Source organism: Heterocephalus glaber, unplaced genomic scaffold, assembly GCF_053883595.1.
Source record: "Heterocephalus glaber isolate CG9 unplaced genomic scaffold, H.glaber_assembly_v1.0 deba00000818, whole genome shotgun sequence".
In the NCBI taxonomy this organism is placed as follows: domain Eukaryota; kingdom Metazoa; phylum Chordata; class Mammalia; order Rodentia; family Bathyergidae; genus Heterocephalus; species Heterocephalus glaber.
The window spans coordinates 13,263,364-13,290,191 of NW_028258164.1; the positions used below are offsets into that span (position 1 = coordinate 13,263,364).

General features: G+C 49.8%; 1 protein-coding gene across 2 annotated transcripts; it reads right to left on the reverse strand.

Annotated features, from left to right (window-relative positions):
* Positions 1-1,832: 1,832 nt before the first annotated feature.
* Positions 1,833-26,759, reverse strand: Znf777 (zinc finger protein 777). 2 transcript variants are annotated; one of them, XM_004860426.3, is made up of 6 exons: positions 26,626-26,759; positions 21,151-21,978; positions 19,409-19,535; positions 17,427-17,540; positions 6,675-6,926; positions 1,833-3,292 (listed from the first exon to the last, which is right to left on the reverse strand). In XM_004860426.3, the coding sequence occupies exons 2-6, from the start codon at positions 21,961-21,963 to the stop codon at positions 2,061-2,063; spliced, it is 2,538 nt and encodes an 845-aa protein (XP_004860483.1). In that variant the 5' UTR covers positions 21,964-21,978; positions 26,626-26,759; the 3' UTR covers positions 1,833-2,060. The 2 variants fall into 2 exon arrangements, with proteins under 2 accessions (XP_004860483.1, XP_004860482.3); XM_004860425.4 differs by lacking the exon at positions 26,626-26,759 and adding an exon at positions 25,916-26,492.
* Between the last annotated feature and the right edge of the window lie 69 nt (positions 26,760-26,828).

Below are 26,828 nucleotides of genomic sequence, written 5' to 3' on the forward strand. Positions count from 1 at the left end.
CACAACTGTAATCCCAGCACTCAGGAGGCTGGGGCAGGAGGATTGCAGCAAAGAGTTCAAGGCCATCCTGGGATACATAGCAAGACCTTGTCTCAACAAACAAACAAACAAACAAACAAACAAAAGCATCATTTCTCTTGACCCCCTCACATAGCAGCTGAAGTCACCCTTAGTTCTTTCCTCTGCAGAGGTCTTAGGCCTTCCAATTCCTGGCCCAGTGGAGACTGAGGAGCACAGCCCTCCACCAATTATATGGAAAACACTTCCACTAACATCTCCGATGTTCAAAGGAACCATTTCCTCTGCTGCCCCTTCAACTTCCACTGACCACTTCAGTGGTCTGTGATCTGTCTGAGGAACTCAGACATCTCTCCCTGCTGTCTGACACCATAGTTTCTTTCCCCATCCAACCGATCACACACACCCATCAGCATCAGGTCTCTCTCCTGTTTAAACCTCTTCGAGTCTCTCATACAAGATCCAGCTCAAATTCCAAAACCATCTCTGCACCCCCAGTCTACTCCAAGCCAATATCCAGATCTTATTTTTCCTGCACAGGCCCTTCTGCAGCTCAGTAGGTTCATCACTCACTGCTTGTAATCACCCTTGGCAACTCCCTGCCACAGTTTTACTTTTGAGAATCTCGATAACTGTAGGGTCTCCGTCTGTAGAAATCTCTCCATCCACCTGGCCCAGATGAGCCCATCTGCTGCTCTGGGGTCTTCCCATCCTAGCAGTCCACCTGGCCCCTCCTGGCTCCTGCATGCTGCAGTGATTCCTGCTCCTATGCCTTTCTCCATTTGCTTCTTGCCCTGGCTGCTGCCCTGGATATGCTAGCATCGTGTAAGAGATCTGAAGTGTAAATGCAGGAGCCACCTACTTTCAGAGTGAATAAAGTGATGTCCCCCGACCCCCTACGTGCCTCATACCACCAGCGAGCTCTTCTCTGGAGCCAGGGCCTGTTTTCCACAGAGGCCCAGCTGCTCACTGCCCCGCAGAGCTGGGGATCCACAAGTTTCCACTTGTCCCTTCAGAGCACCAGAGCCCTCCAGTTCTGCCAAGCCCAACAGAGGCAGAGTGACAGCTGTGCGGGCAATGCCGCATGCTTTCATTTCTGAATAAAGCAAAGCAGGAAAGGCCACCGGAAATGCCTGAACATCTAGAGAACCAGCATCCAGCAAGGCATTCAACACAGCAAGAGTAGCTTGAGTGAAACGTTCAAAAGAGAAATGTCAGAGTGCTGCCTTTATGGTCACTCCAAAGGTTCACACTAGGGCTTCTGTACACTAATTTCCATCTCCTTAGTCTGGCACCCCACACCTTCACCAGCTGTGGGGAAGTTGGGTCCGGAGGGCAACGCCCAGCCTTTGTGACAGGACCTTCTTTCCAGATCACTCCAAACCTGGCGGTCACTCACTCACTCTGACCATCCTAGTCCAGCGGGCCCTGTCCTGTCCTGAATGCCCCGGTCCCAGCGGACACCAGGGCACGAGTTTGGTGGTGGCCAGAGCTTCCACCCTTTCTAGACTCGTATGGACTTCAGGCCACTCAGTGCTGTCTCTGCCTCTGGTCTGATAGTCAGCAGGACCTGCAGGGACAACGGGTACTCACAGGGACGACTCTGGTCATGTGTCCCTGGGGCCACCTTCTCAGCCCTTCCCCTGCAAAACCAGACAAGAACGGCAAACAGGAAACGCTCATCTTTTAAAAATTACTCTATTATTATCAAATAGAACCACAGTATCCAAAAGGTAATTATAAAGTTCTATCCCCCAGCTACACGGCCCTGCACCGCCCCTCGGCCGCGGCCAAATCACTCCCCCCGCGCCAACTGGTTTCATCCATTTTATTTTCAAGGAAATGAACAGCCCGAAGGGGTCCCCAGGCCCGCGCTCCCCACTGGGGCCCCGGGGAAACAGGCAGCAGGCGACCTGGTCTCACGACCCCACGTCCTGGGGCGGAGGGACTGGAGGGGTAGGGGGCTCACAGCAGAGGGGCTCGGGCAGCGCGTGCGCGCAGGCGCGGAAGCCCCGGCAGGTGTCCGAGGGGCGTGGACGCGCTCACTCGCCCGTGTGGGTCCGCAGGTGGTACTTGAGTGACTGCTTGTAGCGGAAGCACTTAGCGCAGTGCGTGCAGGGGTAGGGCCGCTCGCCTGTGTGCGCGCGCTGGTGCTCCAGGAGGTGGTGCTTCTGCGTGAAGCGCTTGCCGCACTCCGCGCAGTGGTAGGGGCGCTCGCCGGTGTGGATGCGCCGGTGCTCCAGCAGGTGGTGCTTGCGGATGAAGCTTTTGCCGCACTCGGGGCAGGCGTGTGGCCGCTCGCGCGAGTGCACCCGGCAGTGGTTGGTGAGCTTGGACTTCTCGCTGAAGCTCTTCTCGCACTCGGGGCACTTGAAGGGCCGCTCGCCCGTGTGAGTCCGCTGGTGGCGCAGCAGGTGCGACGGGCGGCTGAAGCTCTTGCCGCACAGGCTGCAGATGAATGAGACCTCATGCTTGCCAGCGTGCACGCGCTGGTGGATCACCAGGCTGATGTGTAGGCGGAAGCTCTTCTTGCATTCTGGGCACGTGTAGGGCCGCTCGCCCGTATGTGTGATCTGGTGCTTGGTCAGGCTGGACTTGTGGCTGAAGCTGCTGTCACACTCTGGGCACTTGTAGGGCTTGGAGCTGCCACCGCCGCCACCACCGCTGCCCGAGCTGGGCGACTTAGGGTGTGGCTTGAGCGCGTGCTTGGGGGTGAAGGTGGGGCTGCGCTCGGGCGAGTAGCCGCCGCTGCGCACGCGGTGGATGCGCTGGTGCAGCGTTAGCTGCTGCTTGTGCCGGAAGCTGATTTCGCACTCGGCACACTCGTATGGCCCCTCCTTGATGTGGTTGCGCTGGTGGATGATGAGGTTTATCTTCAGCCGGAAGCTCTTGCCGCACTCCATGCACGTGAAGGGCCGTTCGCCACGCCGGTTCCGCTGCTGCTGGCTCGAGGACCCGCGGTTCTCGCCCAGGTGCCGCTCGCCGTGCCCGTGCCCGTGCCCGTGCCCATGCCCATGCCCGTGCCCGTGCCCGTGCCCATGTGAGTGCGAGTGTGAGGGGGGCGCCAGCCTCTTCACTGCCGGGTTGCCCAGCTGCAGCGGCGGGGGGCTCTCCTCGCGCTCAGGGGACATCTCCCCGGGCAGAGGGGTCGGGTACATGCTGGCCTCATATCGCCCAGACAGCTGCCCAAGGGACTGCAGGTGCTGGGGCAGCTCGTCATCATCGTCGTCTTCCTCCTCTTCCTCCTGCTCCTCGGTCTTTATCACGATGCCCTCTGTGCCAAGGACAGACAGATGGAAGAGTTAGCTGGCGCTTGGGCTGGGTGCAGGAGAGCAGCCCTGGTCCTACCCAGACACCCGTAGGCACTGCGGTGTTGGCCCACGTTCCTCCTTTTGGGGAAACTTCCTCACTCCCTGCAACCCACAGCCCTCACCCTCAAGGGCTGCACACGTAACCCAGGCTGCCCATGGTGTCTGGTTGAGGAAGGAACCTGCAGCCAAGTGGGCCAGCATCCTCGGAGCATCTTAGGTGAGAAAGCAGGGAAGCAAGCAAGCTACCAGAGGAGCCCTCGGAGGCCACCCAGACCCAGCCTGGCCTGAATCTGTTAGACTCATGAGCCAATAAAGTGAGCCCACAAACATCCCCTTTTCACACAGGCTCCTAGGGCTGGCTGTCTACTGGCGGCATCAAAGGGTCTTTACTCTTCCATCTTTCCCTTTACGATGTTGGGCTGGTATCTGCTCAGCCAGACCCACGCCCTTTCGGAACCCTGTGGACTTCTCCCCATGCCTTTACTGCCTGTCCTCCAGCAAGCTGCCTCCTCTCTCAGCCTGCAGGACCTCCTCTGGGATCCCGACTTGCAGCAGCCAACCTGCCCCTTGAGGACCCAGGGCCTCAGTCTTGCAGCTCCGCAGCTTGGCCAGACCACCAGCCTGCCACTGGGACCCAAAGGGCTCCATCTTTCCCTCAAGCTCTGGTGTGCAGTGCCTTGCATGCCCAAATGGTGGAGACTCCCCCCTTGCCCAGCTTGGCCTTGTAGGGCCTAAAGAATGCCAGGTTCTAAGTGGCCTATTAGAATGTCTAAGTTTGAGGAAAAAAGGAGTGACTGCCACCTCCTATTTGATTTTCTTCAGATGTGTTATACTTATTTGGCATTCCTTAAAATTGGGGAGTTTTTATTTATTTATTTTGGAGTACTGGGTATTGAACCCAGGCCTTCACTGCGCTACGTCGTTAGCCCTTTGTTATTAGAGACAAGGTCTCACTAAGTTACTAAATTGCTAAGTTGCCCAGGCTAAACTCAAACTTGTGATCCTCCTGCCTCAGCCTCTCAGAGTACAGGGATTATAGGAGTGTGCCACCATGCCTGGCTAGGAGGTTTATTTTAAGTCACTGACTTTGGGTGGCAGAGATAGTCACTCCTCCCAGTCCATCTGTGAGACAAGATAACTCTACTTCTGCATAATTCTTATCAACAAGAACTTTTTCAAAGCACTGCCACATGTGTCCTGTCCTTTCATGTGATGGGATCTTAGCACAGGATAAAACAAAGTAGGAATTATCCGAATCTCATGAGCACCCGAGCTCAGATACCAAGTGATGCTTCCCATAAAGAAGTCCTAGGCCTCTGCAGAGCTGTGGTTTAGGGACAATGACCTCTCCTCCCTGACAGGGAAGCTGAAGCCAGCATGTGTGTCACTTGGTCACTATCTTGTTTAGTCATCAGTCACCCCTAGGCCACAGTGCTCCTGCTGCTCCACTAAACCTGAAAACTGCACTGTCAGAAAGGCAACACAGGTATGCTGAGTCAAGGCTGCTGATTCCCAGCAGGAAGTGACCCAGAATGTCCTTGAACACTGTGCCTAAAGGATAAGGAGGGGCCACTGCAGGGCTTGGGGACTGTCACTCTGGCATTTATCTGGAAAATAGTTGTGTACAAAGGACAGGGAAAAGATTAGCCCTAGGAAACCCAAATTCTCCTTGAGCATCAAAGTTGCTTTTTTCTTAATGAAATGATAAAAATGAAACATTTAGCGCTAAAATGCCAGACTCCAAATTCCATGAACTATTATTTTGTAATTTCTTGAGGTTCTAGAATTGGGGGGATGCTCAGAATTTATCATATGATCCTTGCAATTTACCTATACTCAGATTTTGCCTTGTTTTCTTGCTATTCTTTTATGAAATATGCATATTAAAAACTCTTGAAATAAATACCATGCAGTTACTTAATAACAAGTTAGATCTGTATCACTTGACTGAGAAGGATGCTCATGATATTTTACTAAGTGCAAAAAGCCAAATTGTAGGGGAATTATCTATAGATAAAATGAAAAAAATCAGTGTAATAATTTAAAAAACCTAAATAACTGGGTATGAACACATCTCTAAATATATTTTAAAAACATACAAATATGTGACTCACACATAAAGGAAACATCCAAGCAGAAATAAAAACCCAACTGAGTACTACCAAATTTTCAAGGAATTAATTCTTATCTTATGTGTGTTTTTCCCCAGAATATAGAGGAAGAACAAAAGCTGCCCAGTTCATCTGATAAATCGAGAATAATATTGTTTCTAAAACTAAATGAAAATGATTGAAAAAAAAAAAGTTCAGGTTCATTTCATTTATAAAACTCTGGAATAAAATATTTGTTAAGTCTGATAGTATCTTTAAAAAATACATCATGATGGGCCAGGGATTTAGCCCAGTGGTTCTGTCGCCTGCCTCGCAAGCACAAGGACCCGAGTTTGATCCCCGGTACCAAAAAAAACCCCCAAAAAACCCCCCCAAAACCCAAAAAAAACCAACATCATGAGCCAGGTGTGGTAATGCATACCTGTAATCCCAGCACTCTGGGAGGCTGAGGCAGGAGGATAGCAAGTTCAATCCAATTTAGCAAGAACCTGTTAATAGAAGGGCTGGGCATATAGCTCACTGCAAAGGCCCTGGGTTCAACCCCAGTACTGGAAAAAGAAACAAAAAAACCAACCCACTTTGCTGATCAAATAGGGCTCTTCCCAGGGCTGCAGGGAGCAGGAAATCTCACTAAGCATGTCCTGGGAGCACACTACCTTACTGCCCACGTACTGTCAAGGAGCAATGGGGAAAAGAATGATGACACTGAGGGGTTTGATTTGCTTTTTGTTTTTTGAGACAAGGTTCTCACTATGTAGTTCAGGCTGGCTTCAAGCTCATGGCAATCCTCCTGCCTCAGCCTTCCAAGTGCTGGGATTACAGGGGACACACTCGGTGACACTGAAGTTTTATAAATGACAACTTGGTTCTACCAGAGAAAGACAGCAGAGTAGTTATTTTAAAAACATACTCTCCAAAAAAAGAACAAAAAATCAAAAAGAAAAGAAAAGGAAAACCCCACCCTTTCCAAGGTAGAAATCTTCAAGCTAGTTAAGCTCCAGTGTGACCTGAGACAGTTAAGGCCGGGTGGGGAACAGGAAGTTCTAGCTGTCACACTGTGTTTGACCTCGCCTGCCTGGAGGATAAAAGCTGCACAGACGGGTGATGGCAACATCCTGGGTCCCTGCCTGGCCTGTCTTTGACATCACAACTCCTTTCCTAGTCCAGAGGCAGAGGCAGGAAACCTCTTTCCAGCTGTGAGGTCCCCACAGCTCCCGCCCCGCCTGGAACTCACCTGAGCAGTTTCTCTGCTGCACCAGCATCTGCTTGAGCTCGCTAAACTCGCCCGAGGCCTCGGTGGACTCCTCCAGTGCGTTTTCCTGCTCCTGCATGTCCAGGTCTGGCTGCTCCCCACAGGGGTCGCCCAGCTCTGAGTCCTGGAAGCCATGCTCCTCCACTTGTCCCATCAGGGGCTCTGGTGTCTCCAAGCTCTCTGAGCCCTCGTCGTTGGTCTGCACCTCAATCTTAATCACGATGCCGTCGTGTGCTGAGGGGAGGGGGGTGGGGAGGAGAGGAAGAGGCCAGGACATAGTCACAGTCATGCAGCTGCCTGGGTTTCTGAAGCCAACCATTCTCCTAGTGGAGGCTCAGGAGGCAGAGCTGAGGGTGAGTGCCCAGCACTATCCAAGTGCTTTATAACCCTGAACACAATATGAACTGGAGTCAGGTAAGGATAGGTGCAAAGCTGATTCTCCTCAAGCCCCATGATTAAAAAAAATTCTTTTGTGTGTGTTTTTTGAGATAGGGTCATGCTATGTGGTCCGGGCTGGCCTTGAACTGTTAAGGATCCTCCTGCCTCAGCCTCCCAGATGCTGGGATTACAGATGAGTGCCACCACACTTGGCTCCCACAATTTTTTAGAAAGACCTTCATTCCCTTCCCACATTAGTCACTGTCTACACACAGGTGCCCTCTCACTGGCTCGCTCACTGTGGAGGTGAATAAAAAGGAGGCATCTCACTCCTTACCACTCGCACCCATCCTTCAGACCATCTCTGAGGTGCTGGACAAATAGACACTTCCAGGTCTCTTTTTCCTGGCCCGTGTTTGCAAGCAGGTATACATGTGTGGCAGCAGTGTGTGTTTGTAGCTAAGCAGAATTCTATTATACACATTGCCTTAAAATTTGTGTGTGTATTTATGAGACAGAGTCTTGCTATGTAGTCCAGGCTGGCCTCAAACTCATGGTGATCCTCTCATCTCAGCCTCCCAATGGTTGGGACCACAGGCTTGTGTCAACAATACCCAAAATTTATATTTTTAAACTTGCCCATAGTTCTGTACATTAACTTGACATGCGTCATTACACACATAGGCACCATTTTATATGAACAGTATTACAACGCACATTTTTGTTTTTTAGTGCAGTACTTTTTCCCTTTTAATCTGCCTTCTCTTTCCTCTACTTTCCATTTCACCATTAAAACCACTCAGGTAAGGGCCAGAGATTTAGCTCAGTGGTTCTGGTGCCTGCCTTGCAAGCACAAGGTCCCGAGTTTGATTCTCGGTACCAAAAAAAAAGAGAAAACAACAACAACAACAACATACACACACACACACACACACACGTACAAGCACAAAAAAGACCACTCAGGTAACTGCCATAATTAACATGAACTCTACTCCGTCGCATACACCTTTGTTTTCATGTTTGACTGTTAATTGATGTTAAAAGAAAACTGCTCTTATGTTCCTCTTCTATGTTCAAATATCTTAGAAATCCCTTCAATCTGATTTCCATAGTGCTAAGCTAATGCATTCTCTTTAGATACTGTGTATATTCTACAGTGAAGATAATACTGTGATTACGCAGTCATTCCCTCATGCAAGACCATCCACTTTCAGTTCCTAGTTTTTTGCTGTGGTGAACAACACTGTAATAAACGTGTGTCTGTATCTGTAACTATAAAACAGTGGCTTTATTTCCACGAGATTCTCAGCAGTGGGACTGTGGTCAGAGGTTGTATACTTTTAATTTTGGCAGAAGTTATTGGACCGTATTTCAATAAAGTGGTGATGGTGCAGATTTCTACTGGTCTTAGTACACTGTCCTTCACCCCTTGTTCCTTCAGGCAAGAGACACATTGCTCATTTTCATTTTCTTCAGCCAAATGTAAAGTGATAACTGATTGATACTTTAATTCCACTGCTCAGGGTAAGTTTGATTATGTTTTCCTCTACTTATTGTTCTCTATGATTTGATTTTGTGTGAACTGCAAATGCATAGCTTTTGACTCAGTTTCAATTAGGTTGTCTTTTCTTATCAATTCGTCAAAAATGTATCACTTCATTATTGTGGCTCCTGGATTTTCTGTCCTATTTAAGGTCTCTTCTGGTCTTAGATGGTTCATGTGATCTTCTTATTGTCTTATTAATATTTAGGTCTTCAATACCCCTGCAACTTATTTGTATTTTGTATATGGTGTGAGGTAGGGGTTATTTTCTTCTGTATGGATAGTTGGGTGCTAGCATCAATCCCCTTATATGCTAAAAACCACTTCTTCAGTTGGGGACATGATAAATGAATAAAGCATAACCGTATTCATTCACTGAGTGCTTATTAACTGACACGTACTGAGCACCAACTGTACACCATGCAGCGTTCTAATGGCTTAGGAACATCAGTGAACAAAACATACATATTACATAATATGTATTACATATTATAATAAACGATAAGGCATAGTATATGTTAGAAGGTGATGAGTGCTGTGGTAGAAAAAAGGGATACCAGGAAAGCAAGGCAGGAAGCAGACACAGCCTTGCCCTCATGAAGCCTCCTCATGTTCCTCTACCTGTCACTTCTTTCTCAGTCTAACTCAGACCCTGGCCCTGAGAACTGAGACCAACCTATCAGGCTGAAAGCAGACACTCTATGACAGTGGTGGTAAACCATGGCACAGTGCCGCTGCTGGCTGTAGGTTATCACTGAAAGTGCTACAAGCTACATCACTGCTGTATGACCTAGAGCTGGGTTCCTGGGGAGGCTGGGCGAGCCTTCATTCCTCCCTGACAGCCAAGTGGAATCATGGGAAGCAGATGGAACACAGAGTGGCCCTGACCTTCAGCGCAGACTGTTGCTACTTTCCCAGAACCAAGGGCGCCTCCTACTGACACTCTCCTGACACTATCCTGTTCTCCAAGAAAAGCCATACTGACAACCTCACCTTCCTCTGCTCAGCTGGAAGTCATCGCTTTGGCCCTGCTGTGCTTTGGGGATGTCTGGAGCATGTGTCCCAGAGGTTTGTGCCTGGACGCTTGGTCCCAGTGTAATGGCACTGAGGTGCCAAGGGCAGAGAAAGCCAGCGGCCTGGCCCTCCTGATGTCTCGCTTTCTGCCTGGCTAGGTACCCGCTTTCTTGTGCTCCCTCTCTTCTGCACTCCGTGATGCTATCTGCCATGGTGTGATGCAATCAGAGGCCCTCACCAGATACCAGCAGGTGCCAGTGCCAAGCTCTCGACCTCTAACTCGGAGCTAAGTCTGTGTTCTGTCTCGAGTACCAAGGGTCAGGTATGTTGTTATAGCAACACAAATGGACCACTGTCCCAACCCTTTTCTCCAATCTCAGGACAGGCTGGGTCTCGTTCCTCTCTTCCCTTAACTTACATCCCCCACTTGGCCTTAATCCTCCATGTCCTCCTCCTTAATTCTGCCCTATGAGATGTACCCTCTTCTCATCTGTCTTTAGCCCCTGTCCCCACACTCACTCATGCTCCCTCCACACACTTGTTTTCTTTTTGGAGACATGGTCTCATTATGTAGTCCAGGCTGGCCTTCAGCTCACTATGTAGCCCAGGTTGGTCTAGAACTCAAGGCCATCCTCCCACCTCAGCCTCCTGAGTGCTGGGATTACAGGCATGTGCCACCATGCTGGCTATAAATTCTTCTAAATATTTCACTTGCCTACTCCCTTTATTTCTCGAAACTATGCATCCCTTTGCACCTTCCTGAATAAATATCTAAAATGCATCCATAATTACAAAAGATGTAATTTCCAGAGTTATTATAAATATTGGTATTTTGCAATAAACTTTTCCTTCATCCCTTCGTGACTCCAATGGAATTTAAGAATGCTAGCAACTTAAAACCCACCACTATTAATTTAGAGATTACATGAACAAGTTCTTCTTTGAGAGTTGGAATTCTTGTATCCTTCCCTTTTCATTGTGAACTTCTATTTCCATTCCCACTTTGTAGAAGTTTATCCTAATAAAGCATATCTTTATGCTTAGAAGCCTTTTGCTGATCACCTCATCTGCCATAAAAATGTGCCTATAAATTCAAAGTTTAATTTTCCCTTCATTTCTAATAAACACAGGCTCTAGGTGTTCATTTGCTTCCTGGCTGAACTTATCCATTGTGATTATTACTACAGAATGACAATCAATTATCTAAGAAAGAGAACAAAAAACTTTAGGAAATGTATTTCTTGTAAGGATGGACAGGAATTCTCCAAATTGCTTGCTTATCTGAGAATGAATATGTATTTGTACAATACAAGGAGATAGACTTCAGAATAAATTCTATTCTGCTTTTCATTTTATCAATATGTAGATGGACTGAAGGAGCTGTCATGGAACTGTCCAAGTCTTGATCTCTGAATTTATCCTGAATTATTATACACTGCAGAAATCACATGGTTAACAATCTTCAAAACCTACTCTTATGCTGAGGGTATGGCTCACTGGTAGAGCACTTTCCCAGCAAGTAAGAGGGCCTGGATTCAATCCCCAAGACTACGCAGAAGAAAAATACTGTATCTAAAAATATATATATATTCCTATTAAAAAAGAGAGACAACAAAAATTGTTCTTAACAGCCTATTAGCTGATCAACCTGATTAGGTTCTCTTGCAATTTTGTTGAAAGCATACTATGAACAACGTAACTCTGCAACAGAATCTGCCATCCCGGCCCCAGAGAGGCACTTCTGGATATGCACCCCAACATTCAGGTCATCTCTAGAGGGTTCAGACCTCAGACATGGGCTCTGTGGTAGGAAAGGGGAGGGCAGGAAGCAACACCTGGTTCTGATGCAGTGGGAGATGAGGACCTGCATTTCAGGGTCAGTCTGCTGAAGGAGGACAGGTGACTAAGGACTGGTGATGGAAGCCCAGAGCTGTCGGTGCTGCCCTCATGGTTAGACTCCCAGCTGGAAGAACAGGCTCCCACACCTGCTTCGACTTCAAGGCCCTCATGGTGTCCTCTGCTCTGCTGACATCTGCCATGCTCCCAGCCAGGCCCCACTGGGCCCCTCTCAGACCCAAAGTACAGTTCTCCTCTCCCTAGGGCCTTTGTGGATTTCTACCTTTTCATGCCCCACACCAGTTACACAGGAGAGAAGCCAGTGTGGCCCGAGTTGCCAGGGAGAATTTAAATAAATTATAAAAATCAATGCACACAGAATGCTGTAATCTGTTATTAAGCAGAACAAGCTCAATTTATGTATTTTGACATGTAAAGATGCCAGACATGTTACTGAAAACTGCCAAACAACATGCCTCTATATTGAGTTTTATAGTGAGAAAACATTTATGCATTACTTATATAATCAAGGGTGTGTAAGTATATGTACATAGAATTGGAAGGAAAAAACTGTCGACTTTTGAGGGAATTATGAAGGACATTTACTCTGCATTTTTTTTCTTATTAACCACATTAACTATCTCTACTAGCTCAAAGCAAAGAAATAATGGTGGTGCTGGCTTTCCAGCCTCCTTGTGGCCATGCTCTCTGTATGCTATTTAAAAATTTTGTATTTACAGTTACACATGCATATAGGCTAGACTTGAGCAGTTCTTCAAATCTGCTTTCATAAAGTTCTTGTAGGGCTGGGGATTTAGCTCAATGGCACTTCCGCCTGCCTCGAAGGCACAAAGCCCTGAGTTAGATCCCCAGTACCAAAAAAAAAAATAGTCTTGAAGCCTTGCATGGTGATGCCTGTCTAAATCCCAGCACTCAGGAGGCTGAGGCAGGAAGATTGCCATGAGTTTCAGATCAGCCTGGACTACACAGCAAAACCCTGTCTCGAAAAAGAAAAAGAAAAACTCCAACCTAAAAGCCCTCCTGTCTTTAACTCCCTATATCCAACTCCCCAGAGGCAACCGCTTCCAACTCTTGCTGTTGATTCTTTTGTTATTTAGCTTCCTGCTGCCGGTAACACACCTATAATTCCACTCCTTGAGTTTTCAATTTTAAACATTACCAATTGGCTTTTTTTTTTTTTTTTTTGAGGTACTGGGAATTGAAGCCAGGGCCTTTCCACTGAGCTACATCTTTAGCCCCCTTTTTAGAACTGTAAAAATTTGAGATAGGGTCTTGCTAAGTCGCTAAACTGTCCAGGCTGGGCTCAAACTTGCAGTCCTCCTGCCTCAGCCTCCCAGGGTGCAGGGATGACAGGCATGCACCATAACAGGTCTACTTATGGACTCTCATGAGGTGGAAGTCAGGGCTGCTTCCTCCAAATCCCCGATTGCCAACAAAGTTTCCCTCTGTAGTAGGATCCATACTGGCTGTTTACATTACTGGATTATGTAAATGCTGTTTATAACGGAACCATGAGCTAATAGTTTTCATTTTGCTTAGCTTACTTTTTTTTTGGTACCAGGACTCAAACTTGGGTCCTTGTGCTTTCGAGGCAGATGAACCACTGAGCTAAATCCCTGGTCCTACTTAGCTTACTTTTAATTATCATGAACTCACCTCCAAACACTCTGCCCTGTAATCACACTCAGTAGGCATTTATATATCGATTCACCTATATGTAGAGAAGCTTCTGGAACCTAATGGTGTGCCCAGGGCCCCCTTTTAGACCTCTCACCTGGTCCCAAATCCACCCAACCCTCTCTCCTAGGTCTTACTAGTAGTTCAGGCTGGCCTTGAATTCACTGCCAGCCCTACCTCAGCCTCCCAACTGCTGGGATTACAGGCATGCGCCATCACACCCAGTTTGCACAGTCTCTTTTCCTCTCAATATACTGGTTTTCTGGTTTTACCTGTTTTTCCTCCCTCTCTCTTTCTTTTTATAGAGGCTGGACTGGAAATTGCCACCCTCTGGCCTCAGCCTCCTAGAATGCTGGGATTATAGGCCTATACCCCACACCCAGCTTTATCTATTTCTTTATCTGTTTGTCTTTACATATTGGAGCCTTTCTTAACTGTCTCTTGGTTATCTGTGTAAAATTAAACATGGGACTCTGAAGGAGAATTCAAAGCTCAGTGCATTTGGGTGGGGCTTGTTAACTAGGGCTCTCCTTGTAGGATCCTCCAACCAGGTCATTTTTTTTTTTTTTTTGAGATAGTCTCACTATGCAGCCTAAGTGGGCCTGAAACTTGTGGTGACCCTCCTGCCTCAGCCTCCCCAGTGCTGGGATTACAGGTGTGGGTGTTGGCCAGCTCATTTTATTTCTGGAAGCTTCTTGGGCTGGTCCCAAAAGTGTCCAAAAGAGTGTGCTAGGAGGGCCAGGGATTTAGCTCAGTGGTCCCACCACCTGCCTGAAAGCTAAGGACCGAGTTCAATCCCTGGTACCAAAATAAATAAATAAATAAATAAATAATAATAAAAAAAAGAGTCTGCTAGGGATTAGCCGCAGGGAGAGCCTGTGTCTGGTCTCTTCTCCTCCTGTAGACCAACCCAATCCATCTACACCACCAACACCCAAATGTCCCATTGTCAAGTGTCTCTAACTCAGACCTATTTTTGTTTTAGGTGTCCCCCCCCCCCATGGGGATTAACCCCAGGGCCCTTGCATGGAGCTATATCCCTTTTTAAAAAAAATCTGTACTCAGCCTGGGCTTGAACTTGCAATTCTCCTGTCTCAGCCTCCAGAATGTTGGGATTATAGGTGTAAGCAACCATACCCAGCATCAGATCTGTTTTTGAACTCCAAACTCTAGTCAGTGCCTTTCTTAACAGGCTCCTTGGTATTTACAGGGATCTCAAACCAAATGTTTTCAAAACTGAATTCTCATTGCTTCTTCAAGTCTAAGCCTCATGCACACCATCTCCTGTTACTTAAACCAGGGACCTGAATCACCTGTGGCACCTCCCTCTTCCTCCTGGTCACACCTACCAGTCACTAGATCCTTCCTGGCTGCTACAGAGCCCCTGCCAGCACCAGGCTGTCAAAGCCCCACACTCAGAACACAAAAACCCTCCCTTCAATTAGTCCTCCTTGGAGAAAGAGAATCTAATTGTTCATTAGGTTTCCACTAAGGATTCCACATCCACAGAGGCCTTTCCCAGTTTGTAGGCTCAGTGGGGTCCTCTGTGCCTTACGTCTAGCAGCTTCTCACAGGGCATGACTGTGTTTTTACATAGTAGGGGGCTTGGTTGCTAACACTGGTCTCTCTGCTATGGTGGAAGTCTGAGGCACACAGTTCTCTACGCAGTACTACCTGGTTCAAATACCATCTAATGAGCCAAAAACTGTAAGTGAAATATAATGGTACCAAATCTCTTTAAGGTAACATTGGTGGCTGCAGATGGCTTATTGTAATGTGATGTTTCGTGTTTGCTTTTGTGGTCCTGGGGATGGAACCCAGGGCCTCGCACATGCTAGGCAAGTGCTCCACCACTGAGCTCCACTCCTGGCCTTGTGGTGATGAGATGCAGATTAGTGTTTCTTAGTCTGTATTTTGGATTCTCTTCCATGCTATAGACTCTCAAAATAAGTTATTAGGTCAAGTATATGGCTATTTTAAATATTTAAAAATAATGTTGAAGCTAGAAAGCCTCAAATTGCTTTCTAAACAGACTGCAAAGATGTATGCTGGTGGTGCTGTATGTAGACACACCTTTCAGCAGTGCCCTCTGGCTCGCTGTGTTGGCACTGATGCACTGGGTGGAGCTGCGTACCTTCTCTGGGCCTTCCTGACCACAGTGCAGGCCCAGAGTGCAGCAGCACTCTGTGCTGAGCATTGACAGCCGAGTTGGTATCTGAATCCTCTTTGGATCTTTCTTGCCTGGTGGTATCCATGCCATTTGAGGAGAGTTTGTCAAATGCATTTATGCAGCCAGTTTATAACACTACCCTGTCTTACCACTGACAGTTCTGTTTTCTAGACTTTTCCCCTTGGTGTCCCAGCTCTGGGTTTGACCCATGATGGCTCTGCTGCCCTCCCAAGCTAGAAGATGCAGGAGGGGATAGCATCTCAAGTGTAGAGAGGGCTCTCACTTGTGCAGTTTCACAACCGGTGATTGCAAAGCTCTGGCTGAGCACAGGGTGTGAGTCAATGCCCGCCGTGTGCAGTGGCAGTGCCCATAGACCGTAGCTCCTGAAAAAAGTGGCACCAGTCAGCCATACAAGGGCACCTCTGTGAGGCTGCAACCTCCCAGCAGCAGCTAAGGCTGAGGACAGGCAGTGCCGGAATGAAGCCTGCCTGGGGCAGTGGACTGGGGTTACTGCTTTTCAATTCTGACCCCATTTCGTGGGAGGCCCATATGTGATGAGATATGAAACATGTACAGAGAAAGATTGATGCTCCCTCCTCCCAACCCTTTTTTGGGGAGGTTGGTGGGTACTGATGATTGAAACCAGGGCCTTTGCATTGAGCTACATCTCCAGCCCTTTTTAAAAATTTGAGATGGGGCCACACTAAGTCCCTAAGTTGTCTAGGTTGGTCTCAAATTTGTGATCCTCCTACCTCAGCCTCCCAGAGTGCTAGGATTACAGGAATGCACCACCATGCCCAGCTTCCAAGCTTTTTAAGAATACGTTGAGTTGCACCTGGGCCTCCAAACCAGCTGGGACATCAGCTGTATTTTAGGGTTCTTACCACGAGTTACCTCTCCTGAATTCTCATTTTCTGCTTATTTCCTTCCTATTTCTGCCTCTTCTTTCCTATTTCTTCTACCTCTTACCTCTTCCCACTCTACCTCTTTTTTCAGATGTGGCCACCTAAATCTTTAAGGCACAGATTGTATTTCTCCCTGGACCACACTGTGGCTCCTGCCGCTCATCTTCCTATGCTTTAAAAGGCATCTCTTTTGTCTGCCAGAATGAATGCAGGGTTAGCCTCTCTCTTGAATTTAAATTTCCAGGTGAACCCCTAAGGTGGTTACAGTGGGTTGCATGGTGTCAGTCCCTCCCCTCTCAGTGCAATGGGTGACATTACTTGGCATGCCTGCAGCAATGATTTGAAGCCCGCTGCAGATCCCCAAATCAACGACCTCAGTTTCTAACAAGGCCTGGCTGTTAGCCCCAGAGTGAGTTCTCCAGCTGCCTCGTCTGCCTTTTGTGACAGATGTGACCTCCAGTGACTTCAGGCTGTTCGCACATGTGCCCACCCAGGGCACAGATATGCTTTTCCTGAAGACCTCTGAAGCACGTGGCACAGTGCAAAGGCAATTCCACAGCAGAGCCTCCAAAACCTAACTGGACCCTGGAAGCGGCAGGGGTGAACGTGTGCAGCTGCTGTAAAAGGATGGCACTCAGGCAGTGACCACAGCTGTACTCCCTGAGCCCCTGCAACATGCAAGCCCCATGCCAGGCCAAGCCCTGGATCCTAGTCCTACTCTACAAATGAGGAAACCAAGACTCCAAGACTGACACTGCTAGGAAGCAGAGGAGCTGCTGACATAGTCCTGCTGGAGTCCTGCACCGCAGAACTTTTCAGTGGGGTCCACGCCTCCTCTGAACCTTCCTCTGAGCAGCACAAGACTCAGGACACGGCCTTTCCCTGGGAAGCTTTAAGTGCCTATGCTCTGCACGTGAATGCTTTTGTGTTTCTTCCTTCACTTCCTGTACAGAGCAAGGTGACAACACTAGGTCATCTCAAAATATCCCTAAGATAATGAACCCCACAACATTCCTATTTACCAATAACACGAACCAAAAGTGACCACGGAGCCCTGTAAAGGGCTCCTTCCCACACAGCTGGCCACCATGCCCCTCGGGTCCACCTTGGCCTAGGACACCGAAGCCAGGGTCTCCCAAGTGTAAAAGGACCTAGGACGAAGGGCTCTGGGCCTTCTGCTCACCACTCACCAGTACTGGGGTCAGTGGGTGTCTCGCCCTCCTCAGAGTCCTCCTGCTCCTGCATGGCCGGCCTCTCCCCACGCTCCATCTGGGACATGAGGTCTGGTTTGGAAATTGCATAGTCTGGGCAAAAGGAAGAAAAGAAAACATACTAAGGGATGAGGTGGCCCTGCACGCTGTTAAGGTGTCACTGAGGAAGCATGACCCAGGAACAGCTGGGGACTGGCAGTGTTGGAAAGGAAATGGCCAAGTGTCCATCCCTTTTCTTCAGGGCCCACGAGGTGCATGTGTGTGTGCGTGTGTCTCATGCTGCTACTGGGGGCCAATGCCTGCATAGGGTTTTCATGGTAAAGGCACATGACACTTATACTAACAGCCAATAAATGTATAAAAATATATGCAAATTCACTAATCATCAAAGGAAGTACATATTAAAACACTGAGATCTCATTTTCATCCATCAAAAAAGACAAATATTTTTCAAAAGCGCAAGGTCCTGAGTTCGATCTCTGGTGCCAAAAAAAAGACAAATATTTAAACTAGAACACAACTTCAGGCTAGGGTGTGGAGAAATGGCACCACTGCAGAAATAGTAGCTCAGCCTTCCAGGGGCTCCACAACTTGTTTTTCCACATGTGTGCTACGGAGACATTTGTATTGGGTGCACACACAGAGCTGTTTACTACAACGTTTGCAACAGTGAGAAAAATAGAATCAACTATTGTGCATCAACAGCAGAAAGGTCAAAGGCCTGATGTTTGCCCAGATGCCACACTGTCCTTCCAAAGTGGCCCTCAGCGCGGACAGCTGCCTATGGCCCTTCTGTGCCAACCCCACCCTGTGTGTGCAGCAGGGCATGTGCAGTGCCCACATTTGCACACGCAAGAAGCTAAAGGATTCCTGGTGGTTTCCTCTAGGGATGGTACAGGTGAGGCTGGGGGTGTTCTTCATTATATTAGTCATGTTGAATTTTCATAATTATAGATGTATTAGAAAAAGAAAGCAAATTTAAAAAGGGAGGGGAGCCGGGGATTTAGCTCAGTGGTTCTGCCGCCTGCCTCGCAAGCGCAAGGACCCAAGTTCAATCCCTGGTACCAAAAAAAAATAAAAAAATAAAAAATAAAAAGGGAGGGGAGACGTTATCCTACAGAAAGACATACTATGGAAAGGTATGTGTAAAAGGGACAAAAACCTTTTTCTAGCAAAAACCAAAGTTTCCACCCAACAGCATGTTTAATTTTTTTCTGTATATATCATTAAGAATTCTCCATATCAGAAAAAAAAAGATACCTTAATAAAGTACATTGTTCCAAGCTTTTGTCCCTAAGTGTTAATATAACAGCAAGAACCTGCTGACAGTGGAGTTAGACAGATCTCAGTGAGACTGTGGCATCCTGATGGGGCCCTGGGGTGGGCCTTTACCCTCCCTGATCATAGCCCCTTCCCTGCACAACCTTAGGTCTGGGGGTCCTAAGGTCTCAGTGAGTGACAGTGTTCAGTTGCCGAGTAAGCAAATGGGAGCCGTCACAGCGAAGATGTGAGGCTGAACGATGTGACTCTTATGTGGCACCTGGTGTGCTTCGGGTTCATGGTGGGTACTCACTACATTGGTTTTTCTCCATTCTCTTTTCCTTTCTTAGTAATAGATGCTGGGCAAGCAGATTCTTTTAGAAACAGGGTCTCCCTGTGTAGTTCAGGCTGATCTTGAACTCATGTAGCCCAGGCTGGTCTCAAACTCACAGCAATCCTCCTGCCTTAGCCTCCCGAGTGCTGGTATTACAGGTATGTGCCTGCATGCCTGGCCTCGACAAGCTGATATTTAGGTCCACTGGGAAATATCGTTGACCCCAGGGCCTTTGTTCTGGTTAAAACCTGTATTTATTCTGATTGGTCTCCACTATGGTTGTCCCTGGGGCTCAGACTCCCCAGGTTTCTGAAAGGACCCCACAGTGGTGTGAAGGTGGCCTCAGTGAGAGAAGCCGTGTCCTTACCCATGGAAACCAGAGACTCGTAGTTGCCCCTCATCACATTTTTGTAGAGTTCCTTCTGCCACTCAGATAGGTTCCCCCATTCCTGCTCGGAGAAATGGACGGCGACATCATCGAATGTGACAGGGACCTGAAACCACACAATAAGGTCAGCTTGGGCCAAAAGGACCACAGTCACAGGCTGTCAACTCCTAAGGCTCAATCTCCCCAGCCTGGCCCTAGCCCAGGCCACAAGAGTGGGAGGCCCATTTTACCTGGTCCTTGGCTCTCTCCCAGGATAACTTTTTGTTTCTTTTCAGGTACTGCAGATGGAACCCACCTAGGGCCTTCACAATGAGATATATCCCCCAATCTTTTTTTTGGAGATCAGTTTTGCTAAGTCACTAGGTTGCCTAGGCGGGACTCAAACTTGCACTACTCCTGCCTCAGCCTCCTAGAGGATGCTCCATGCCTGGCTCTCACTGGATAACTGTCACTGCTCCACAGCATGGTCTGTGGACCAGCAGCAACAGCATCAGCAGGGAATATACTAGAAACCTAGACTCTTGGGCCTCACCTGGACCTACTGAATCAAGCTGCATTTAGTAGGGTGCCCGGGGGTTCACGTGCATGAGAAGGTTAGAGAAGGGACGGTCTGGAGATTCAGGCTGTTTCTCGTAATGTAAGACTGTGAAATGCAGTAGCAGTACATAGGAATAGAAAGAAAACCTGACCACACTACACTCCTTCAGAACCCTCTGGAAAACAGGATTAAAACCTAACTGTTCTCTAGTTTACTAAGGATACCTCTCAAAACCAGTCGTACTGGCATTAACATAATTTACAAGTGAACTGATAAAAAGGTTGAGTGGGACACATCCCATAACATTTGACCCACATTCTCCCTCTCTTCTTGACAGTGAACCACTAATTAAGTGCTCATCTGTACAGTCGTCCTCGGTACCTGCAGGGTACGGGCTCCACAAAACCTGGGAATACCTAATGCAAAGATGCACTCATACTTACAGCCTGTGCAATCCTCCCATACGCTTTAGACCATCTCTGGCCAAAGTGTAACACCTACTATACCATACACACTGCATAAACAGTTGTACTGGTTTGCTTAGGAAATAATGTGTGCACTCTTTCAGTAAGGATGCAACCTTCTTCTGTGGAACACACCTGACACACAGCTGCTTGCCTGGGGACACAGAACCTGAGGCCACGGAGGGCTAAGTCAAAGCCTCTGCAGTGCTCTTGCAGGCCTTCACTTTGCCTTCTGACCTAGACACTAGGGACAGAGCTCCTGAACACCCTCCTGCAGGGACAGTCCTGAGTCCAGGGACATTTCTGTACTAGCCTGTGTGTATCTACAGATTTTTTTTTTTTTTTGATATGGGGATCAAACTCAGGACCTTGCACTTTTGAGGCAGGCGGTGGAAACACTGAGCTAAATCCCCTCCCTTTTTTTAAGTCCTGAAGATTGAACCCAGGGCCTTTGACTGAGCTACATCCCCAACCCTTTTTGTTTTCAGTTTTGTTTTGAGACAGGGTCTCACTAAATCACTAAAGTGCCCAGGCTGGGCTGGAACTTGCCATCCTCTTGCCTCAGTCTACCAGAGTGCTGGGATTATAGGCCTGTGCCTCCATGCCTGGCTTTTTCCTTTCCCAATCATCATTTTCCCTTCTTTCAGTTAAACTAAATTCTTAAACTGTGTTCCAATTCAGATGGGTTCCTTGGGAAGCCCCCACTGGGATGGACGTACTTTGGGGACTTCTCCATTGCTGCCTGGGGGCAGCCGCAGGATCCAGAAATTTCGGTTTTTCAGCAGGTTCTCCATGTTCTCCAGCCGCCGCTGTAGCAGCCCGTACTCCTGCAGCAGGGTCCCCAGCACGACCCACTTGCTCTCCAGGTGGTTTGCAAACTCCACAGCCGTCTTCTCGCAGTCAGCGATCTTTTTTTCATTTGTCCCTGTCCTGCCCTCCAGCGTCAGCAGCCTCATGGCCTGGGCCTCCAGTTTCCTCTCCACCGCTTGGACGGCAGCCCACACGGCCAAGCGGGTGATCTCTGCCGTAGGCAGTGGCTGCTCCTTTGGGAAGGGGATGTCTTTCTGGGAAGTGGGGCTTTGAAGCAGAGGATCCATGTCGGCCTCAGGAACTGTGGGGGAGAGGCTCAGGGGGTCCTTCTCGGGAACTTCTGGGGAGTGCAGAGGGGCTTCCTGCTGGTGGGCGGAGTGGGACAGGAGGGAGAGATCTTGCTCAGCAGGGTACTGGGGCTCTTCCTGGGTAGTTGGGGGGCACTGGAGTTGGGTCTCTTGCTCAGAAGCAGTGGGACAGAGGAGTGATGGGCCCTTCGGGGGAGCATGCGGCATCTGGCCAGAGGTCTCTTGCTTGGATGCACTGGTCTGGGGGAGGGGGCCTTGGCGGGCACCAGTGGGAGACAAAGCAGGAATTTCTTTTGGGGGAAGGATGCAGGATGAGAAAAGAGCGTCTCGGGAGAGTCCAGCCATGGCCGGGCGCAGGGCTTCTTCTTGGGGAGCACTGGAGAATGACAGAGGCGAGGAGCGCTGATTCTCCATGTCTAGCTGTGGGACCTGTGTCCAAAGAGAGAAGGAAAAAGACAGGATTGAAGGCCACAGTCTCCAGCCAGGAAAACAAATCCCAAAGGTAAGCATCCACATGAAACCCTCCAGTCTGTGGCAATAAGATGTGCTCCACACTTGGGTATCCCTTTCTGAGACTGGCTTAGATTTAGACACCAACTATAAAGCTATTATGAACAGTACACAAAAGATGGCTCCGCCACCCTCCACTTCCCATGGAGCCATCTGTCTCCTTTTCACAACACACTTCAGGGTAAGCAGACTAGATGTGAATCACAATGCTTGGCTGTTGGCCCTTGCTATACCCGCTGCTGCCCATGCTGCCCTGGCCTGGTCACTACACCTATATGTTCTTAAGTCTCTTTGGCCATAAACATGAGGATAATAATACCTGATCCATGCACATCTATCTCACTGATTTGACTGAGCATCGATTGTGAAATAAGACTTAGAGACACACACTTGTAACCCTAGCACTCAGGAGGCTGAGGCAGAAGCACTGCACTGAGTTTGAGGCCAGCCTGAACTATGTAGCAACCCTGTCTCAAGAAAAATGAAACAGGGCCGGGATTTTTGCTCAGTGGTACCGCGACTGCCTTGCAAGCACAAGGTCCTGAGTTTGATCACCAGTACGGAGAAAAAACAAAGCAAAAAAACCCAACAACAATAAAAAACTTCTAAGCAGAATTTTTGTAAAAAAAAAAGAATTTTTGTGAAGGGCAGGTGTTGTTACTATCCCACAACTCCCAGGAAGATGGTGGTTCAGGTTCACTGTTGCAGCCTGTGGCTCTTAACTGGCTCAACTCGAAGGTGGACTTAATTATCCAACCCCTGCAGCAGTGGCTAGTGTCTTAGGCAGGCACAGTAAGTATCCCACTGTCCTTCACTCAGTCTGCCCAAGGGTGAGGACACAAGATTAAGCTTCCCTGACTCTTCGCTAGAAGTTGAGTTGTTGACTTATTCATCAGCTTTCCAAAGCATCCATATGGCCTGTATTTGCCTTGGAAGCCTGTGTAGCTGCCCCTACTGCAGAGTGGAACAGGTTCCTGGGCACATGGTGCTGGCTTCTGCCACTTGAGGAGAGAGACACGGAGGAACAGCAGCCAGCCTCCTTCCGGAGCCCAGGTCTCCGGGGCAGATGGTCCCCCGCAGCAAGCAGGCTGCTTCCTCCCTGTGGCTCCAGAAGCAGGGAATGAGGAAGATAGGAGTCTGTGGAGACCGGAAGCAGCGCAGAATTCAGCCAGGTTGGAGACTTGTGTCAAGAGTGGTGGGGACCAGAATCAGCATAAAAACCAATTTCCTCTTGGGACTTCAAGGATTGTCATCTCACTGGTTGCCATCACGCTACATTGTGCTGGGAGAATTCTTGGACCATCTGGGAAGTGAAGTCGCACTCTTCTGTAAGTGGTTAGTTCTGTATTTACCTAGCCAGACAATCAATATCTTTATTGCAACTGAAGGTAATTACTCCTGTAAACTTTGTCCATCTCCTCGTCTTTCTTCATTGAATCTGCTCAACTACTATACTCTATATATACATAATCTTTATAGTAGTTAAAACTTCTCCTTTCATTTGAAAATTAGGATATCTCTGGTGTCCAGTCTGACACATAGTATGTGTTCAATAAATACCTGAATGACTCAAGAGTAAATTGTTACATTACCAAAAATAATTGGGATAAGTAATAAAGTTCCTTCAGTCACTTACCAAAGAGTTACCTATCTTCTATAGCTTTCTTTCATTTGTTCATTTATTCACATGTAGTCGGCTTAACTGAAACCTCATCACACTTTTAAACTAAGGATTGAAGGAAGCTTCAAGACCCTGATCAGCAGATCCTGAGAAAGTAGGATCTCTGTGATATGATAGCTAATTAGCCTGGAATGCTTATCATTTATTTAGAATTTATTATGTGCCATGAACTATGTTAAGCCCTTTAGAGGACTACCTCATTTAATCTTCATAAAGCCCTAAGGAACAGGAGCTACTAGATTACTACCCACACTTGCACCAGAAGACGCCTGGACAGGAGAGGTTAAGTAGCCTGTCATGGGTCACACTGCAGATCCTGGGTTGCCTTTGGGCCTCAAGCCACTGAGAGGTCCAAGGTCTCAATCAGAGGCTTCCTGGTTCAACCCAGATGCGAGGGAGGTTTCCTGTGGGTGATGAAGGTAGCATGGAAGGCCTTGCCCTTAAAGATGGTACCACTTAAGTGGGGTCAGGGACCCTTTGGAAAATCTAAGAATTGTTCTGGTTTCTCCTTCTCAAAACCCCGGAAGGGCATAGACAGAAAATTCTGTCAGTACTTAAGGATTTCACAGGCGCCTGAATCTGAAGGTTCACCAACAACTATAACCCTGCTCAACTCTTCCCTAAAAGCAGGTAAAGGCAAGCTTGGTCGGCCCCTCAGGAGGGGTTGCAAAGCATCCACATTAGGGACCTGTCTTTGGAGGGAAGAGTACCATATTGGCTGACAAAGGAGGAGGAGAAAAATCCCCAGAGGCCAAGTGAGCCTCCCCTTCTAACATAGGGGTTCAAGTGAACAGTGGGAAAAAAATCTTCCATATAGTGAACAAGGTAAGCAGAGCAGGACATCTTAACCAACCAGTCTCATCAGAGCTCACAGGAAAATACTATTTCTTTGCTCTCTATTATTAGACTGTCTCTCTCCATTTTGGATGTGGAGGCCGGGGAAGGGATGAAGGGTCACAAATAAAAGCCCCATGCTGCAATAGTAGCAGTCCCAGTCAACCTGTGGCTTGATCTTACCCTAACCAGAAAGAAATGGCCAAGGAGAGGAACAATAAATATAACTAAAATGAGTAAGCTGATATCCTCAAACTGCCTAATTCTCCTAAGCTGTATTCTCCAGGATTTACTCTCCCTCCTCCATGTAAGGTAGGTAAGTGGTGGGGTCTCCAGTATTCTGGCCACAACAGGAGAAACCTACAGAGCCCAGTATATACAGTATCTGCCTTATTATGAAGGCCTTGCCATCCTCTCGAACGGCCCAGGAGATGGCTCCCCCACAGTCACACCGTTACCATACTCTGGAGATCTAAGAGCAGATGTAGGCACGTAAAATCTTCCTTTTATTTTTTTTTTAACTTCCCAAAAATTTTATGAATATTTTAAGAGGTGGGGAGCTTTTTAGAAAACCATATACCCCTCTCCCTTCTGGCACACAACAAGAAACTGAGGCTCAAGGCACGGACCCCCAAGCAGTCAACCTCCCCCGTCAACACAGCCAGGGCACTCCCAAGGCAGGTTTGGGGATTTTAAAGATGGAGTTTTAAAGAGTGGCCTCCCACAGAGGTGCGTACCCCCGGAGCCGGAGCCGGCTCTCCAGACCCCAGGTGTCAGGTCGCCTGAAGTTTGCGGAGCGGGGGCGGGGGCGGGGGCGGCGCCTCCAGACTCAGAGGCCGAGGCCTGAGTCAGGGCAGGGGGTCGCCTGGTCCCCACTGGCTTGGCTCGGCACCACCCAGCCTCATCCGCTCTTCCCCGACGGGTAGTGGCCACCGCGGGACTGCCCCGAGCCGTCCCACGCCTGTCCAGGCCGCCGCCCGCCCCTCAGGCCTCCCTGGGGCCGCTGGTGCCGAGCGGCGAAGGGCTCGGTGCGTGACCTTGGGGCGGGCAGGGCAGGTCGCCACCGGTGCTCGGTGCCTCAGTGTCCCCACTCCGCGAAATGGGAGCTCCGCGTCAGCGCAGCGCCCGGGCCCGGGGGAGGCTCCGTGGGGGCGAGTACTGCGGAAAACGCGCCAGAGGCGGCCACCCCGACGGACGCGGCGGCCGCCCGGGGAACGAGCGCGCCGCCGGGCCCCACCTCGGGGCCGCGTGCGTCCGGCCCATCGCGACCCCTCCTCCCGCCAGCCAGGGCCCCGCGGAGCGCCCCTCCCCCGCCCCCGTCGCGGCGCCCCCGTCCCTTACCGAGACCCCAGGCCTGGCCGCTGAGTTCGCGCCGCGCAGGCCGTCCCCGGAGCTCCGAGGCCGCGAGTCCGTGCGCGTGCGGGCCGCCCTCATCGGCGCCGCGGTTGCCTCGGCCATGGCCGTGCGCTGTCCGCCGGGGCCCGCGAGCCTCCGCCGCGCCGCGCCGCGCCGCGCCGCGCAGGCCCGGCCCCCGCCGCCGCGGGGCTCGGCGTTTCCCTTCCCCGCGGGCTCGCGCGGCCGTCGGGCCCCGGCCTGCTGGCTTCGGGCGCGCGGGGAGCACGGAGCCCGGCGGTGGCGGCGGCGTCGGAGCGGGGCGCGCGCTGCGCCCCGGCCGAGAGCTGGGCCCCGGCCCTCAGCAACCGCCCCCGGCCCGCGCGCCGCCCCGCTGTGGCGACCCCGGCTACGGCCCCTGGCCCGGCTGAGAGCTGCGCGGCCGTCCCGGCGCGTCTCTAGCAAGGCTGCCGCACCGCAGCTGCCATGTTGATCCAAACTGCATCCTGGGAGGCATGTCGCGCTCAGGCCGTTTAAAGAGAGACGCGCCGGGCTCGTCGGAGGCGGCCGGAACCCAGACAGCACCATCTACAGCCGGTAGGAGCGAACAGTGGCGAGCGAGCAGGCAGGCGGCGACGGACACGCCCTGAACCCGCGGCCCGTCGTGCAGCCCGCCCGAGCCACCGGCCTCCCCCCGGGACCCCCGGTCCCTCTCTCACCTGGGTCCTCGCGGCCGGCGCCCTCGGGCCAGGCCGGAGCGGGCGCGCTGAGTGCGGGGCTCGCGGGGGCCGACGCGCTGCGGGCTGGCTGGAGGCGGGTCGATCTGCTCCGACAGCGTCCTCCCGCTGGCCGCCTGTGCTCCCCACGCCAGAACCCGGGGTCGCTGGCTTTCAAAACCTGCGCTCACAAAGGGATCTAAGAA